The sequence below is a fragment of the Globicephala melas genome, chromosome 20 (assembly GCF_963455315.2).
Source record: "Globicephala melas chromosome 20, mGloMel1.2, whole genome shotgun sequence".
NCBI lineage: Eukaryota > Metazoa > Chordata > Mammalia > Artiodactyla > Delphinidae > Globicephala > Globicephala melas.
This window is the reverse complement of record NC_083333.1, coordinates 31,347,407-31,362,193: the sequence shown is the minus strand read 5'-3', so window position 1 is coordinate 31,362,193 and position 14,787 is coordinate 31,347,407. Positions and strand designations below refer to the sequence as shown.

At 59.2% G+C, this 14,787-nt stretch overlaps 1 protein-coding gene across 1 annotated transcript; it reads left to right on the top strand.

Moving 5' to 3' along the window:
- Positions 1–1,927: 1,927 nt before the first annotated feature.
- CBX4 (chromobox 4) lies at positions 1,928–8,177 on the top strand. The gene is made up of 5 exons (XM_060290797.2): positions 1,928–2,084; positions 2,231–2,274; positions 3,421–3,486; positions 5,649–5,715; positions 5,997–8,177. Exons 1-5 carry the CDS (start codon positions 2,016–2,018, stop codon positions 7,401–7,403), a joined length of 1,653 nt encoding a protein of 550 aa, XP_060146780.1. The 5' UTR covers positions 1,928–2,015; the 3' UTR covers positions 7,404–8,177.
- The last annotated feature ends 6,610 nt before the right edge of the window (positions 8,178–14,787 follow it).

The following is a 14,787-nucleotide window of genomic DNA, read 5'->3' as shown; positions in this document are numbered from 1 at the left end:
CCCCACCCCCAGGACCCCTCCGGGGAGGAGCCACGCGGGCCGTCTTGAGCCGCTGCCGCCAGGGCAGCAGAAGCCGCCGAGCCGCGGGAGCTGCGAGGTGGTGGTGAAATGGTGGAGTCAACGTGTTCGTCCTTAAACACCAGACCGTCTCCAGGCTTCTCCCGGATTCCCGGGAGAAAATGAGCCCAACGCATGCTTTGGGGGTTCACTTTCCCACCTCGCCCCTCCCCCGCTTTCTCGAGCCCCCGCGCAGTCCCCACCCAGCATTCCGGGACGTGTGTCAGGGCGGGAGCGGAGACCCGGATGGCTGTGTGCCCACCCCCACCCCCCCGCTCGTTCCACTCTCGCTCGGCTTTTGCTCCTTTTCTTTCTTCCATGGACCCTCAGCCAAGGGATTGCGCAAGCTTCCTGCTCCCGGTCCTTCAAGGGCCCGGAGCTGGGGGCCCGGACACACCCCGGGCAGGCGCGCCCCTGCCCCTGCCACTTGGGCCGCCCTGCCCCCTCCTCAGGTCCCCTCCCTCCTCACTCCGACCCCACAGAGATCGCAGCCCCGCGGGCGGCGCCCTCGGAGGCCGCGTGGGGCGCAGCAGCTCCCCCAGCCGGACGCTGGAGCTGCACGCCGGAACGCGCCGTCTCGCCGCCGGAGGTGCTAAACTTCACACTCGGCGGCTTCTCCGGCCGCGTCGGGAGGGCCTCGGCTCGGCTGCCGCTACCGGTCAGGGAGCAGGGAGCGCGAATTCGTGACGAGTGCTTAGCTCCTCGGCCATTCCATTCACCTCCCTTTCGTGCGGCCCCGCTGTGCCCTGCTCAGCTTCAACCTTTTCTTGACCCTTCCTACTCCCTCTTTCGAAGCCCTTCCCGGGACCCCACGAAGTCCTCTCGGGCCCCCAAGCCGACCTGGATATTCTCTTCGCCCCCTCTTTGTCTTCCCTGCCTCCCGCCGTGTTGGCCGCGGGCTGGGGGCGGGGGGTTGCTGCTGGAAACTGGACATCCCGCCCTCGCCCCAACAAGGAGAGGGCTGAGGGTAAACTAGGAGCCTCCCAGGTTCCGGGGTGGGATTGGAGAACCCTCTGGTAAGGTTCTTGAGCCCTAGGGCCCCAAGCTGGCTGCTCCTCTATCCCCTTTCTCCTCTCCGCGCTCTCCCTGGCGGTCCTCTGCACCCAGTCGTCTCTCTCCTCCCTATCCTTTCTCTTCCCATTCCTCGCCTTCCTAAATGCCCTAAGCCTCGCGGGGCGGGGCGGGGCGGGGCGGGGCGGCGGGACACAGAGAGTGGGAGCGCGAGATGCCCCTGCTCCGATTCCGCCCCCTGCCGGCGACCCCCAGGAAGTCTGCACATGATGCAATTCGGTGCAAATGGAAACTGCAGTGGATGCTTCCGTGGCCCCCGGCAGGGGTCCCTGGGCAGTGCACGCTGAGAATGAGAGGCGAGGGAGCCGGCCGAGGCGGTAGGCCGCAGGCGAGGGGCCGCAGCCAGACCCTCGCGGCCCCGTCAAGCTCTCCACCCCGCCTCGGCCCGCCGCCGACACACCTCTCCGGCCCGGTCCCGTTCCCTCCCTCCAGTGTCCCTCTCGCAGGCTCGCAGATCCCTCCCCCTGCACCTCCCCGGCGCTCTCCTCCTCCCGGCCCCCTCCCGCGCCCTTCCTCCTCCCCCCGCCACCACCCCCCCCCCCGCCGCCCAGGCCCGGGGCCTCCGGTAGGCCCGGCTGCGCCAATCCCGGCCGCGGCCCGCCCCCTGACGCCGAGCAGGGCCCGGCGAGGCCCCGCCCGCTGACGTCCGGATTTGCATGAGTTCTTGTGCAGCCGCGGCCCGGGCTCAGTTGTCTCAGCGAGCGCGAGCCGGGAGCCGGGGCGGGCGCGGGCAGCGGCGGGCGGCCGGGCTGTGCTGGGCGAGCGGCGGCGGCGGCGGCGCGGGCGGCGGGGGCGCCTCGGCCGGGGCGGCAGCGGGGCGCCGGCGGGAGCCAGCAGCGTCTGCAGCCGCGCCGGCCGCCCGCGCCCCGGCGCGCTCCGGCTCGGCCATGGAGCTGCCAGCTGTTGGCGAGCACGTCTTCGCGGTGGAGAGCATCGAGAAGAAGCGGATCCGCAAGGTAGGGCGGCGCGGGGGCGACGGCGAGGCGGCGGGGGAGCGGCAGCCGGAGCAGCCCGCGGGGAGGCGGGGAGGGGGTGGGGAGGCTGCGGGCCGGAGCCGGGGATCCCGCGGAAGCTGATGGAGTGCTGTCTCTTCCCCCCTCAGGGCAGAGTGGAGTATTTGGTGAAATGGAGAGGCTGGTCCCCCAAGTAAGTAGCGGCCGAGGGGCGGGGGAACCCGGTGCCGAGGCGCGGGGCTCCCGGGCTCCGGACCCGCTGGGCTGGTGGGGTGGTGGGGGGAGCGGACGGGAGGCGGGGTGGAGGTGGGGTGGAGGGAGGAGGGGGTGGGGAAGTCGGTGGCAGGCACTGGGGAAGCCGAGCCGCCGAGCCCGAGCCCGGCGCCCTGTGTTGTGCTCTGCTCTCCGGGAAATGCCATCACTAATTTATGCACTAAAAGGAGCCGGAGGAGCTGGAGAGACGCGGGGCCGAGCCGGGGAGGCCGGCGGAGGGAGGGAGGGCGCAGGCACTGACTGATGTGCAGCAGAAAATGGCTCCTTTCCCCTTTCCCTCCACCGAACGGCTCCATATTGCAAAACCAAAAAAAAAAAAAATTAAAAAGCGACGAAAATGCAATTGTGTGCCTCTTCCCTCCTAGTGCTGTAGGGAGAGGAAGAAAAAAAGCAGAAAATGTTGGGAACTGTCACTGCGGCGCTTTTGGTGGGGAATTTTTTTTTTTAATTTGAAATGCGAAGGCACCGGATGGAGACAGACGCGCAGGCACACACACACACACACACACACATACATACACACACACACACACACAGAGGCATATTTTTGTGTTGCTGAGTATTTGGGGGTTGCTTGCCCGTGACAGCGGGCTCCAGGGCCGCGAGGGGGTGTGGGGGGCCGCTTGGCTGACGGTTATCGGATTAGGGGTCAAATGGAGAATGGCTAAAGCCCTCGCGGAGACTCGGGGCTGGGGAGAGGAGGAGGGGACTGCGACTTTGCATTTTGGCTGCTTTGCACGCAGGGTTCCTGGTGAGCAAAGTGGCTTTGGAACATGTCGCAGTAACATGCTTAAAATTCTTGACAACTGCAAAATAAACTGCTAGTTTCATTTTCCTTACCCCTCCCCTTTCTTCCTGCCCTTGTGTGTTTATTTTGACTCGGGGAGGGTGTATCAGGGACCGTGTCAGGCCTGCAGAAATTTACTCTCCACCCCCACATCCACAGCTAAATAGCTTTCGGTTCATGAAGACAGAGTAGGGCCTTATGTCATTCCCCACCTGGAGGCCGCAAAGCTGGCTCGGTTTTTTTTTTTACGCCGTGTCCCCCTCCCTTTTCCCTTGCAAGATATAACACGTGGGAACCCGAGGAGAACATCCTGGATCCCCGGCTGCTGATCGCCTTCCAGAACAGGTGAGCGTCCCTCAAGCAGTCGCCTCTCGCAGCCGTGACCGTATATGGGAATGGGAGAGTGGGCCAACGCTGCAACAGGAAAGGGGGAAAAGGCCGGGAGGGGGCTGGCAGGAGTCCCCTCCCCCCGGGTCTGAATGGGCACGGCTGGGGCCTCGGCTCCTCTAACCAACATCCTTGGCGGTTGCTGCAGCTTGCGGGGGGGTGGGCGTGGGGGTGGGGGTGGGCAGGGCCGGAGAAGGAGAGGCTTGTGTTTGGGGGAAACTGTGGGAAGGGTGCGTGCGGGTGGCCCTACAGCTGCGCGGAGAAGTTGGGGCTGTGCCTGGTTCCCTGCCGGCCCCCCTCCTTTCGCTACCTTGAAGCCCCACCCCCGGAGCCTAGGTGTTGCTTTCCTGCTGCCACTGGCCGCTTGGCACGGGCAACTCTCGGGGCAGCTCCAAGGGAGCTGGCATTGTGAAACCACCGGACGTCACGGAACTGAACTTAACCTGTTGGGGACTGGAGAAAAGTTGACGAGGCCTTAAGTTGCCACACTCACCCCCCAGGGAGCTTGGGATTGGCAGGGGGCAGATTCTTTCTGGAGCTGCGTGCCCTTCACACCTCCCACTAGGCTGCTTGGTGGGTCTGGACCCCATTCTCAGGGCAGGGGGAGCTTGGCCCAAAGGGTGTGGGATGGGCACTGCCTGGTGGTGGAGGGGTGGCTTCTGACGAGGGGCTCATCGTGGGCACAGATGCTTGTCACGCTGCAGCTGCTGCAGCTGGATTCACCGCCGGTGGCTGCGGTTCTCTGTTTCGGGGAGGACAGAAGGGGGAAGGGCGATCGAGGAGGGGAGGAGCGGCAAGAGCCCGCGGAGCTGGGCCACACCGCTGCCTTCCATCCCTCCTCCCCCTTTTATTTTGCATTATTTCCTGTGGCGCGTTTGGCGCTAAAACTGTAAACTCTAGACCCTTGGAACAAGCGACCAGCAGGGAAGCAGCTCTCCTGCGATGTAGGGGGGCGCCGAGAAGGAATCCTGCCCAGGTTCCACCTGGGAGTTCACCACCCTATAACCATGTCAGCGGCTGATGGCATGTTGCATAATGGGTCCCCAAAGACTTAAAACGCAGGCTGTTGCAATGCCATGCAACTTTGGAGTTAGGCCCCGGCCCGGGCCCCCAGGCATGGTGGAACTCCCCTGGGTTAGCCCAAGGGTGGGGGAGGGTTGCCTAGGGTCGCTGGAGAGCGGATTTCTGGCCCGGGAATGGTTTGCAACTTTGGCCAACGCTGGAGAGTCACTCCCTTCTCCCATAGAGAGCTGGGCAGTGCTAGGATAATCCTCCCCCCAGCCTCAGGTCACCCTCCACCTGGCCGCAGGCGGAAGCCTGGCAGCTGTATTGACCACCGCCACCGCCATGGGTTTTAATAATAATTTGGAAATCGGGAGGCTGGGAGCCCGGGCTCGTGGAGGAGGCGGTGCTTCTGCGTGCCGCCCCGCGTCGCCCCGCCCAGCAGCTCTGCCCAGGCCTTGCCAGAGCCGGTTCACCAGGTGGCTGCGAACCTGGCCAGGCCCTGGCCTCGGCGTCCGGCCCCCGCCCCCAGCCCCTAATTGGCTCATTTGCCGCTGTGTAAACAAGGGCGCAGCCCCTCCCCCTGTTTAGTGCCTGGCCTTTAAGGAACCGAGTCCTCCCTTCTGCCGGCGGCACTCGTTATCTGAATCTTAATGAGGTCATTAGCATCCCGTGCCTCTGACGGGGAGGCCCAGGGTGGACGCACACCTCATTTGGACTTGTTTGCATCCCCTGGACCCCGAAGCCCAGTGCACTTTGTGCAGGGCCCCGAGCCCAAGGCTATGGACACCAGTGCCAAGCCGCCCAGCCCCAAGCTGCAGGCAAAGAGGCAGGGCTGTGCGGGGGCCCGGGTCAGGTATGGACATCTGAGGTGGGGGAGACCTTCGGAGAAGACCCCCTTGGGCAGATAGGGGTTGGTGTGGGCGTAAAGCGGGACTCTGGGCTGGACCGAGGCACCCAAGTGGCAGCCGAGGCGATCTTCTGCCGTGAGCTCTTGATCCCTCCGGTTCTTGCTGGCCCTGCTGCTCACCAAAGTGGGGGCATCACGCAGGCTGGGGCAGAGCAGGAGGGAGGTGACTCTGAGGCTAATAGCACTGCCTTCTGTTCCCTCTCCCCAGGGAACGGCAGGAGCAGCTGATGGGATATCGGAAGAGAGGGCCGAAGCCCAAACCATTGGTGGTGCAGGTGAATACACTCCCTGGCCCCGAGGGCCGTCCAAAAGTTTGCCATGACATTGCCACCTGAGCTGCCTCCAGGCCCGGAAGTCAGGGCGAGTTCCTCCAGAACACCCAATTCCACTTCCTTTCATCGTGACCTCCCACACCCTTCCCCGCCCCCCACCCCACCCCATAACGCAGCTGCTGACCTGGTAGGGGCTGGGACACTCCTGGAGCTTGAGGCTTGCTCTGGGGCTGGCCTTACCCCTCCTCTTACCTCTCCCTCCATTTCTACCTCCATTCCCCTAGGTACCTACCTTTGCCCGTCGTTCCAACGTGCTGACCGGACTCCAGGACTCCTCGGCTGACAACCGCGCCAAGCTGGAGCTGGGTGGTCAGGGCAAGGGCCAGGGGCACCAGTACGAGCTCAACAGCAAGAAGCACCACCAGTACCAGCCGCACAGCAAGGAGCGGGCAGGCAAGCCCCCACCGCCAGGCAAGAGCGGCAAATACTACTACCAGCTCAACAGCAAGAAGCACCACCCCTACCAGCCGGACCCCAAAATGTATGACCTGCAGTACCAGGGCAGCCACAAGGAGGCGCCCAGCCCCACCTGCCCGGACCTAGGCGCCAAGAGCCACCCGCCCGATAAGTGGGCCCACGGCGGGGGTGCCAAGGGCTACCTGGGAGCGGTGAAGCCCCTGGCCGGTGCGGTCGGGGCTCCAGGCAAGGGCTCCGAGAAGGGTCCCCCCAACGGGATGACGCCGGCCCCCAAGGAAGCGGTGACGGGCAACGGGATTGGGGGCAAGATGAAGATAGTCAAAAACAAGAACAAGAACGGACGCATCGTGATCGTGATGAGCAAGTACATGGAGAATGGCATGCAGGCAGTGAAGATCAAGTCCGGGGAGGCAGCCGAGGGCGAGGCGCGCTCCCCCAGCCACAAGAAGCGGGCTGCCGAGGAGCGTCACCCCCCTGCAGACAGGACTTTCAAAAAGGCCGCGGGGGCGGAGGAGAAGAAGGTGGAAACGCCCTCCAAGAGGAGGGAGGAGGAAGGGCCGGGGGCCGGGGACCCGCAGCCCCAGGAGGCCGGCTCCCGCAAGCTCTCCCCGACCAAGGAGGCCTTCGGCGAGCAGCCGTTGCAGCTCACCACCAAGCCTGACCTGCTGGCCTGGGACCCGCCCCGCGGCACACAGCTGCCCTCCCACCATCACCACCACCACCACCACCATCACCATCACCACGCCGTCGACCTAAATCTCTCCCACGCGCGCAAGCGCTGCCTCTCCGAGACCCACGGCGAGCGAGAGCCCTGCAAGAAGCGCCTGACAGCGCGCAGCATTAGCACCCCCACCTGCCTGGGGGGCAGCCCCACCGCCGACCGCCCAGCGGACGTGCCCCCCGCTGCCGCCCTCCCGCAACCGGAGGTCATCCTGCTGGACTCGGACCTGGACGAGCCCATAGACTTGCGCTGCGTCAAGACGCGCGGCGAGGCCGGGGAACCGCCCAGCGCCCTCCAGGTGAAGCCTGAGGCGCCCGCAACCGCGGCGGTGGCAGCTGCGCTGGCGACGGCGGCCGAGAAGCCTCCGACCGAGGCCCAGGACGAGCCCGAGGAGCCACTCAGCGAGTTCAAACCCTTCTTTGGGAATATAATTATCACCGACGTCACCGCAAACTGCCTCACCGTCACGTTCAAGGAGTACGTGACGGTGTAGCCTTCCGAAGGGCGTCGGAAGGGGAAGCGCTGTACCCGCAGGGACTTAACACCTGGGGCCTGGGGGCGGACTCCTCCTCTCTCCAACTGCGGGAGATCCGGGCCGGGCCCCAGCGCGAAAATGCCAGAAGCCGCGGCAACCGCGCCCCTCCACCGGGTTCTGTCCGGAGCGCCCGGCCCACACTGGCGCCTTCCACGCCGTGCCTGCGGGTCTCGCCCCTCATCTGCCCCATCCCCTCTCTCGTGGACCTCCGGGACTGACAGGGCAGCCACTCGAGGCGGTCTAAGAGTTATAGTATTATATTTTAACCGTGCTAACTTGTCAAGTGCAGACTTTACTCCCGTTTGTACGTGGTGTTATTATTGAAATGTATTGTTTGAGCTCAAAAGGCCCACCACCCCCTTCGGGCTGATATATATATATTTATTTGTAGGTATTTATATATTGAAATATAAAAACCTAGATTTATGGAGTTCTCTCTAGATCATGTTATATTCTATATCAGACAAACTATTTTCTGTTGACCTTTCTACCCGTTCATTCAGTATTTCGGTTGATTTCATTTCCTCCCCTTCCAGGAACTGCAATACCAGTAACCTTGGTATATATTTTTTGATACTGTACACATGGATGTGTTGTTTCTATGTGCAAAAAAATTTTTTTTTGTTAAAAGGCTAAACGAGCTCTCTAGAAACTGCTGCTACTAGAAATGTCTAAACTATAAGCTTCCAATTATTACCTGCTTGAATGTAAATATTAAATGGAGATGTTGAAGGTGCACTTTCGCTGTTTGAGATTAGCGAAGAGCGAACGTCAGAGGCTCAGGAGGCGGCTGGACCCCTCTCCCCATCCCGCTTCCGCCTTAGGTCTGGCGGGGGTGGGGGGGCGGCGAGGTTGTAGAGGAACCTATCGCAACTTGCGCTTAAACCTTTGCAAAAGCAAAGTGGACTGGTTTCGTGAGCAGAGGCGCCCGCACCCAGGGAGTGACCCCGCTCCCCGGAAGTCGAGAGGCTCTCCAAAGGAGAGGGGAATTCCTGCGGGGGGGTTGTGCTGGCGTCGCCCCCGCTCTCAGAGTTTTCAGGCCTTCGCTGCCCACCGCGCTGGCAAACCCGGGATCTGCGTGGTGGGGGGGAGGGGTGTACGGGTGCGCGAGCGGCGCGGAGACTTGGGTGGGGCCAGCCCCCAGCGCCGCGCCCGCCAGGCACCTGCTGATCTTTGCCCCCACCCCCACCCCAGGGCGCAACACACCCTGGCGCTGGCCCTGATGTGGCAGGGGTGTTCCTTCCTAATAATCCTTGCCCGGTAGGGCAGGTTCAGCCGGGAGGGGATCCTCCCACCCTCTCCAGCGTCCCTTGCTGCCATCGCTGGCCCCGCCCCACCGAGGAAGCTGCGAGGCTCTTTCTCTGCCAGCCTCTCTCCCCGGAAACCACCAGGCCAGAGGCTCCGACTGGAGGCGCCGCGAACGCGGCCAGGGCAGGGGGCGGGGGGCTTCCTGCGAGGTGGATGGGGAGTGGGAGGGGGAAGAGGCCAGAGGAGCAAGGCCTGCCCGTCCCTAGTTCCTTAGTGAGCGGGGAAATGCGGGATCCCATCTCACCCGTCCTGCTTTGGGTGGCAAGGCTGGGGCCCTTGGTTTCCCCAAGCAGGAAGGGGTTAAGGGCCCCGAGGGGGCAAGGGGAGTGGGCCGAGCTCCGAGGTGCGGCTCCGCCGGGCCTGGAAGCCGAGACCCGGGAATGCTTGCGTCCTTTCTGCAGACGCAGCGATCTTCCTGGCTGGAGTGGCCGAGCAGGGCCAGGGGCCACGGGACTGACGGCCTGGTGGGCGCGGGGCTGCTCCTGGCGCCCAAGGCCCTTGCCTGCCCGTCTGGGACTGAGGGGCCAAGCCTGTGCTGGGCGCCCGGGCGGAAGAGGTCAACACGGTTCATAATGGGGGTTTGTTAAGGGGGGAGAGGTGGCGAGAGAGCGCAGCGTTGGGAAGGCCAGGGGAAGAGATAGAGGGCCAGGAGGGCAGGAGGCCTGAATGCGGACAGTGTGGCCAGTGTTGGCTGCAGGCCACCAAGCGGCTGGAGGTGGGGGAGGGGAGCCTAGCTGGGGGAGGGGGGGTGGGGGGGAGGGGAGGGAGGGAAGGGAAGTTCAAAAAAAAAAACCGTTGGGAGTTTCTAGCCCTGGCTTTTGTGAATTGTCCCTCCCACTACCCCCATCACCCCAGCCCCCTTTAGAGTGAGTTAAACACTCCCCCCTCCCCGCTCGATGTAATGAATGCCCTTTGCCACCCTGGGAATGAAGGGAGGGGTAATCTTGACTGCTCCTGGCCAACTGCCTGCTCTGCACTAGAATTGGGCCTGTCCTCCACTGGCTGGCACACAAAGGCACATGCCAGGCGTGGACTTCATCTCCCTGTTTTTCTGGTAGAGGAGAACTAAAAAATCAGGAGTGGGAAGGGGAGCCCCTTGTTCAGTTCTGCACAGTTGGTGACTTGGGAGTGAGCCTTAGCCCCTAGGGGTACCCCTCCTGCCCAGTGGGTGGCCTCTGTGAGTCTGAGCCTGGGGAACAGGGTAGGGGAGGCAGAGGATGGCACTGTTGGTGGGCAGGGAAGGAAACCCGTCTACTACCATTCGCAGAAAGCTGTGGCCTACAGGTGTCTGAGGCCTTGAAAACTGGTCCTGGTGGTGGACCGTTTGGGGTAGGTCTTCGAGGAGGATGGTCCTAGGAAGAGCCTGGAACCTCAGGTCAGAAGATCAGCAATGGGACAGAGGTAGATGGATAGGTCAGGAGGAGCAGCAGAGATGCCCAACTGGCACCAGACTCAAGAGTGTCCAAGGCCCCTTCTGGCCCAGGAGGGACAGGACTCTCATTGGCTGGGCTCCTCGGATGTGCCAGGGGCCACTTGAGCATCTTGTTCCATTCAGACCCCACAGGGGTTGAGCTTCCCTGTGGGATGAGAGTCTGAGGTTCTGATGACAGAACAGCTTGTCCAGCACGTGTGGCCACTGCCCAGTTCTGTACTGATTCTAGAACCAATCAGGCGGTCTGCTATCACCCAGCAGAGAGGTGCCCCACGGCAACTCGCTCCACCCTAATCTCTCAGACGTAGACATATCCAAAGCTCAGGAACACTCAAAGAGGTCCAGGGGCCCTGGCATCAGGACAGGGGAGGAGAGTCCAGTAGCCCCAGTTCTCGCAGGTGTAGACTGCTTCTTCCTAATGCAGGGCAGAGATGTCTGTCAATGCCCAGCGCTTCATAAGCAAAGAGTCCTAAACCCTCTCTTTGAGCCCAAGTTCAGGGGAGAGAATGAAAGCAGGAAGCTGAGATCTTAACCTTGCACACTGGGATCTTAACTTTGCCCAGAGACCCGAAGTTCTCTGTTTTTTCTCCAAATGAACCTTTCTAATGGGGCTGAGCCTTGAGCATAGAGGCTGAAGCTGACTCATTGCAAAGAGAGGGGCATTGTGTATCCATCCATCCCTCAGAAGCTGTTCCCTCCTGCACCAGCTGGGTCCCAGACTCCAGCTCTGGTCTCCTTGTTGCCTGCACCACCTCTCCCAACTCGTTTTCACAAGAGCCAAGTTTAGCCCTTCAGTGTTAGCTCCATCCTTGGATCCTACCAGGGTGCTTTGGAGCTAGGGTTGCCAGACTGAGCACATAAAAATCTAGAATGCTCAGTTAAATTTGAATTTCAGATGGACAATGCATAATTTTTTAGTATGTCTCATGAAATATTTGAGATATACTAATACTAAAAAATAATATAAAATGCATTGTTTATGTGAATGCAGATTGAACTGGGCATCCTGGATGTTATCTGGAAACTCTATTTGGATCCTGAATAGTCTACTTGGTCAGCCCCTGCCCACAGGGAAGTTTCAGTCCAATAGGAGAGAGGAACTGTTGAGAACTGAGCCACATGGATCCTGTGAGTGCAGTGATTGTAGTGACATCGAGTATGCTGGCATGGCACAGAATGGCTGCTGCATGACAGCGGGCCCTTCACCTGTGATTTCAGGTGGGGGTGGAGTGAGCATGGGACAAGACCTAGACAAAGGGGTGGTGGAAGACCAGAATTGGTACCTCCATTTGTTGGCCCACCTTGGGCTCCTGAGTTGAGGCTCCTCCCCATTCCCACCCACCCCAACGACAAAGTCTAGAACATACAAGGAGGGCAGAACAGATCCAGTTGCAGTACCCACTCCCCTCACCAAAACCCTTTCCCTTCCTACACCTCAGTTTCCTCAGCACCTTCAAAGACGTGCCATGACAGTGAGGATGAACTGGGTCGGGAAAGAGCCTTGAGCGCTTCTGGAAAACCTCCTAAGTAAACATATGAGTTATTTTTTTTTACCAGGGAACATTATTAACATTTCATGTCAGATCCAAATGCCTTCTAACGACTTCTGGCTGAGAGACTCAGCTTGACCAAGGGACAGATACCCGGTGATGTTTACCTCTGAACTGACTGCTACCTCTCCCTTCCCTCCCCGCCCAGCTCTTAACCCAGTGTGCACCAGCCCTCTGCATTCTGCCCTCACTACCTGCCTGGTGGATGATTACCCACTGACCTGGGACCTCATCCTCAGCCTCTCCGGCTTTATCCTGGATCACCAAGAATGGTATTGGGACAGGAGAGAGAGAAGAGCTGCGCCTGCACTCGTACAGAACCAGATCCTCGTGTTTTTTGAATCGAGTTTCTTCTATTGTTCCACGTTATGGTTCCAAGTTATGTTTGCGGCTCATCTGAGAAGACGAAGACTCTAAAGAGGAAATAGTACTAAAGGCGGATATTCTTGGATGCAAGTATCCATTTCCTGTGGCCATAGTTCAAAAACCCCCCTGCCCCCTGCCCCCTCCTCTTCCTCTCTTCCCTTTGCAGTTACTGCTAACAGCTAACATGGATTGAGTGCCCACTACCTGTGGGGGCACTTGTTCAGGGCGTCATCATGAGCTATATCCTATCACTGTCCCTGTCTCACAGATGGTGAAATGAAGGCTTAGAGGCTCAAGTAACCCATTCAAGGTCAAACATTCAGTATACAGGGGAGCAGATAGTGGGTTCTGAGCTAGCCTTGTCTGTCTCCAGGGGCTGTGCTCCCAGCTTACAGGATTCTGTGGGTTCTTCAGAGGCCAGTTTAGGTCCCATCCCCTCCCTGAGGTTGTTCTAGATTATTCCAGCCTTCACTAGGGCCTGCTGTGCCTGATCTCCTGCAATATTTACTGCCGCCCCCGCAACTCGCCAATCAGTTGCTAGCTGCAACATACCTGTGTGCATGCACCTCGATTCTCCAACTGGACAAAGCCTTGAGCATTTGGAAGGCAAGGGACATGTCTTGGGTATTTCATGCACTCCCACAGTTTGTGCACAGTTCCTAGATAAATACCTCAGAATCAGATGCCTCGTGTGTGTGTGTGTGTGTGTGTGTGTGTATGTCTGTGTGTGTGTGTGTGTGTGTGTGTGTGTGTACAGAGTCCTGTGTGTGTGTGTATGTGTGTGTGTGAGAGAAAGAGAGACAGATGGGAGCTTTCAGACAGTGATGCTGATTCCTGCACTGCAAGTCATTAGCAGCAGACATAAGAAAGACCCCCGTGCCACCCCCAGGGGCTCAACCCCCATGACCACAAAGCTGCAGAGCAGAGGCTGGGGACTCAGGCTGCTCCTTTTCGCCCTGCCGCCAGCGGATGTCAGACACTCAGGCACTCAGCTGCTCTAGGGTCCTGCTGCCCCCTCGCCCTTCACCTGATCTATCTGTGTGAGTTTCAGGAGACTCCGGGTAATTATGTGGTAATTGAATTTAGGGAAACAGACCCTAAGGATAATCCTTGAGTCAGTTCCAGGAGATTCATGGTTTAATTTCCATATTTAGCTAGTGGTACATATTATACGGTTCCTGACAGCACAGCAATCACCTCGTCCTTATGTATTTAGTTTTGTTTTAACACGAGGTTCAGAATAGTAGAGATATGGGCATGTTACTCCAAAACACACACACACACACACACACACACACACACACAGAGAGTTAACAACAAGCAGAAGACACAGCACACACCCCTTTTTTATTTTCATATGTGGTCTTAACGTAAGCTGTGTGGATAAGGCCTGACACAGTAAAAACTCACCAAATGCTGCCTGTAATTATTATTTCACTTAATTATCTGCAAGTTCTCAAATCTGGATAGGGGCAGAGAGCTGGCATTGCCAATGGACGTCCAAGGTGCGTGTGCATGCCTGCGTGAGTGTGCATGTGCGTGTGCATTTAGGGCTGGAGGAGAGTGGTGGCAATGCAGCCCGTACTGGCAGGAACGCCTCTCGTTTGCTGCCTGAGCTAAGGATCCTTTCAAACGCACCATGGAGTTTAATATTGCCAACGACTGGCCCTGACTCCTTTCAACCTGCGCCAGGTGTAATGTAAACCTCCCTGCATTTCCTCCCTTTCCTGTTTCATCTGAGAAATTCTTCACTAATTCCATGGTATCTGGTTTCTCATTGTTTCTCTCTGCTTTAGAGAGCCCCTTGGGGTGGGCTTTAGAAAGGTGTGCTTAGCGCTCTCAGCCCTCCGAAATGACACAGGCTCTTCCCTCACTACCACCACTATTCTCCGGAACCTCTTACAAGGGACTTCGCTGGCTGTCAGGGCAAAATAAGCCATAACATCCTGGGGAGATGAGCAAATGCCTGTCACAAAATCAGAGGATGGTCTTGGGTGGTCTGTAAAGCAGCATCCAAACTGAGAAAACGGGACAGTCGTATTCAGCTCCTTTGTAATATAACACTGAGGTTATACTAATGTAACAGAATAATGGCGTGTCTTCCACCCTTTGTTGAAGTAGTGCTCTTTGGGGTTGAAGACAAGGAGGAATACAGCCGGATGGAGCAGGCCTGGGCTGTTCCAGATGCAAGCAGGAGACCATCTAATTTCCTCTGATTCTCTAAAGGAGGTGGGATTACAAAATCATGTGAATGTTGGGGGGTGGGGAGAGAAGAACCTGGAAAGCAGAATCCCTCCCATGAACAACGGAAGTGAGCATCCTTATAGCCATTTCCTGCTTTGTGTTTTGTGCTCCCCACTCTCCTATCAGTGCTGAGGGGAGAGAGGAGGCACTGGGCAGGGTGAAGGAGACTCAGGACTGGCCAGGTTCCTTTCAACCTTCAATGCGTCTTCCTACTGTCTCCTCTCCTGGCATTGAAAATTATTTATGTTTGCAAATTGCTTTTGACTCACGTGAGTTATTTTTCTTGCCTGCCAACAGGTCTGGGGATGGGAGAGAGTTATTGAGCCGGCAGCTGAGAAGTCCAGGGGCGATGGCAGAAGGAGCACTGAGGTGGAAGTCATGAGCCTTGGGATTTGGCCCCAGCTCTGCCACTGCCGTGCCATTACTTCCCCTTCCCAGGCCC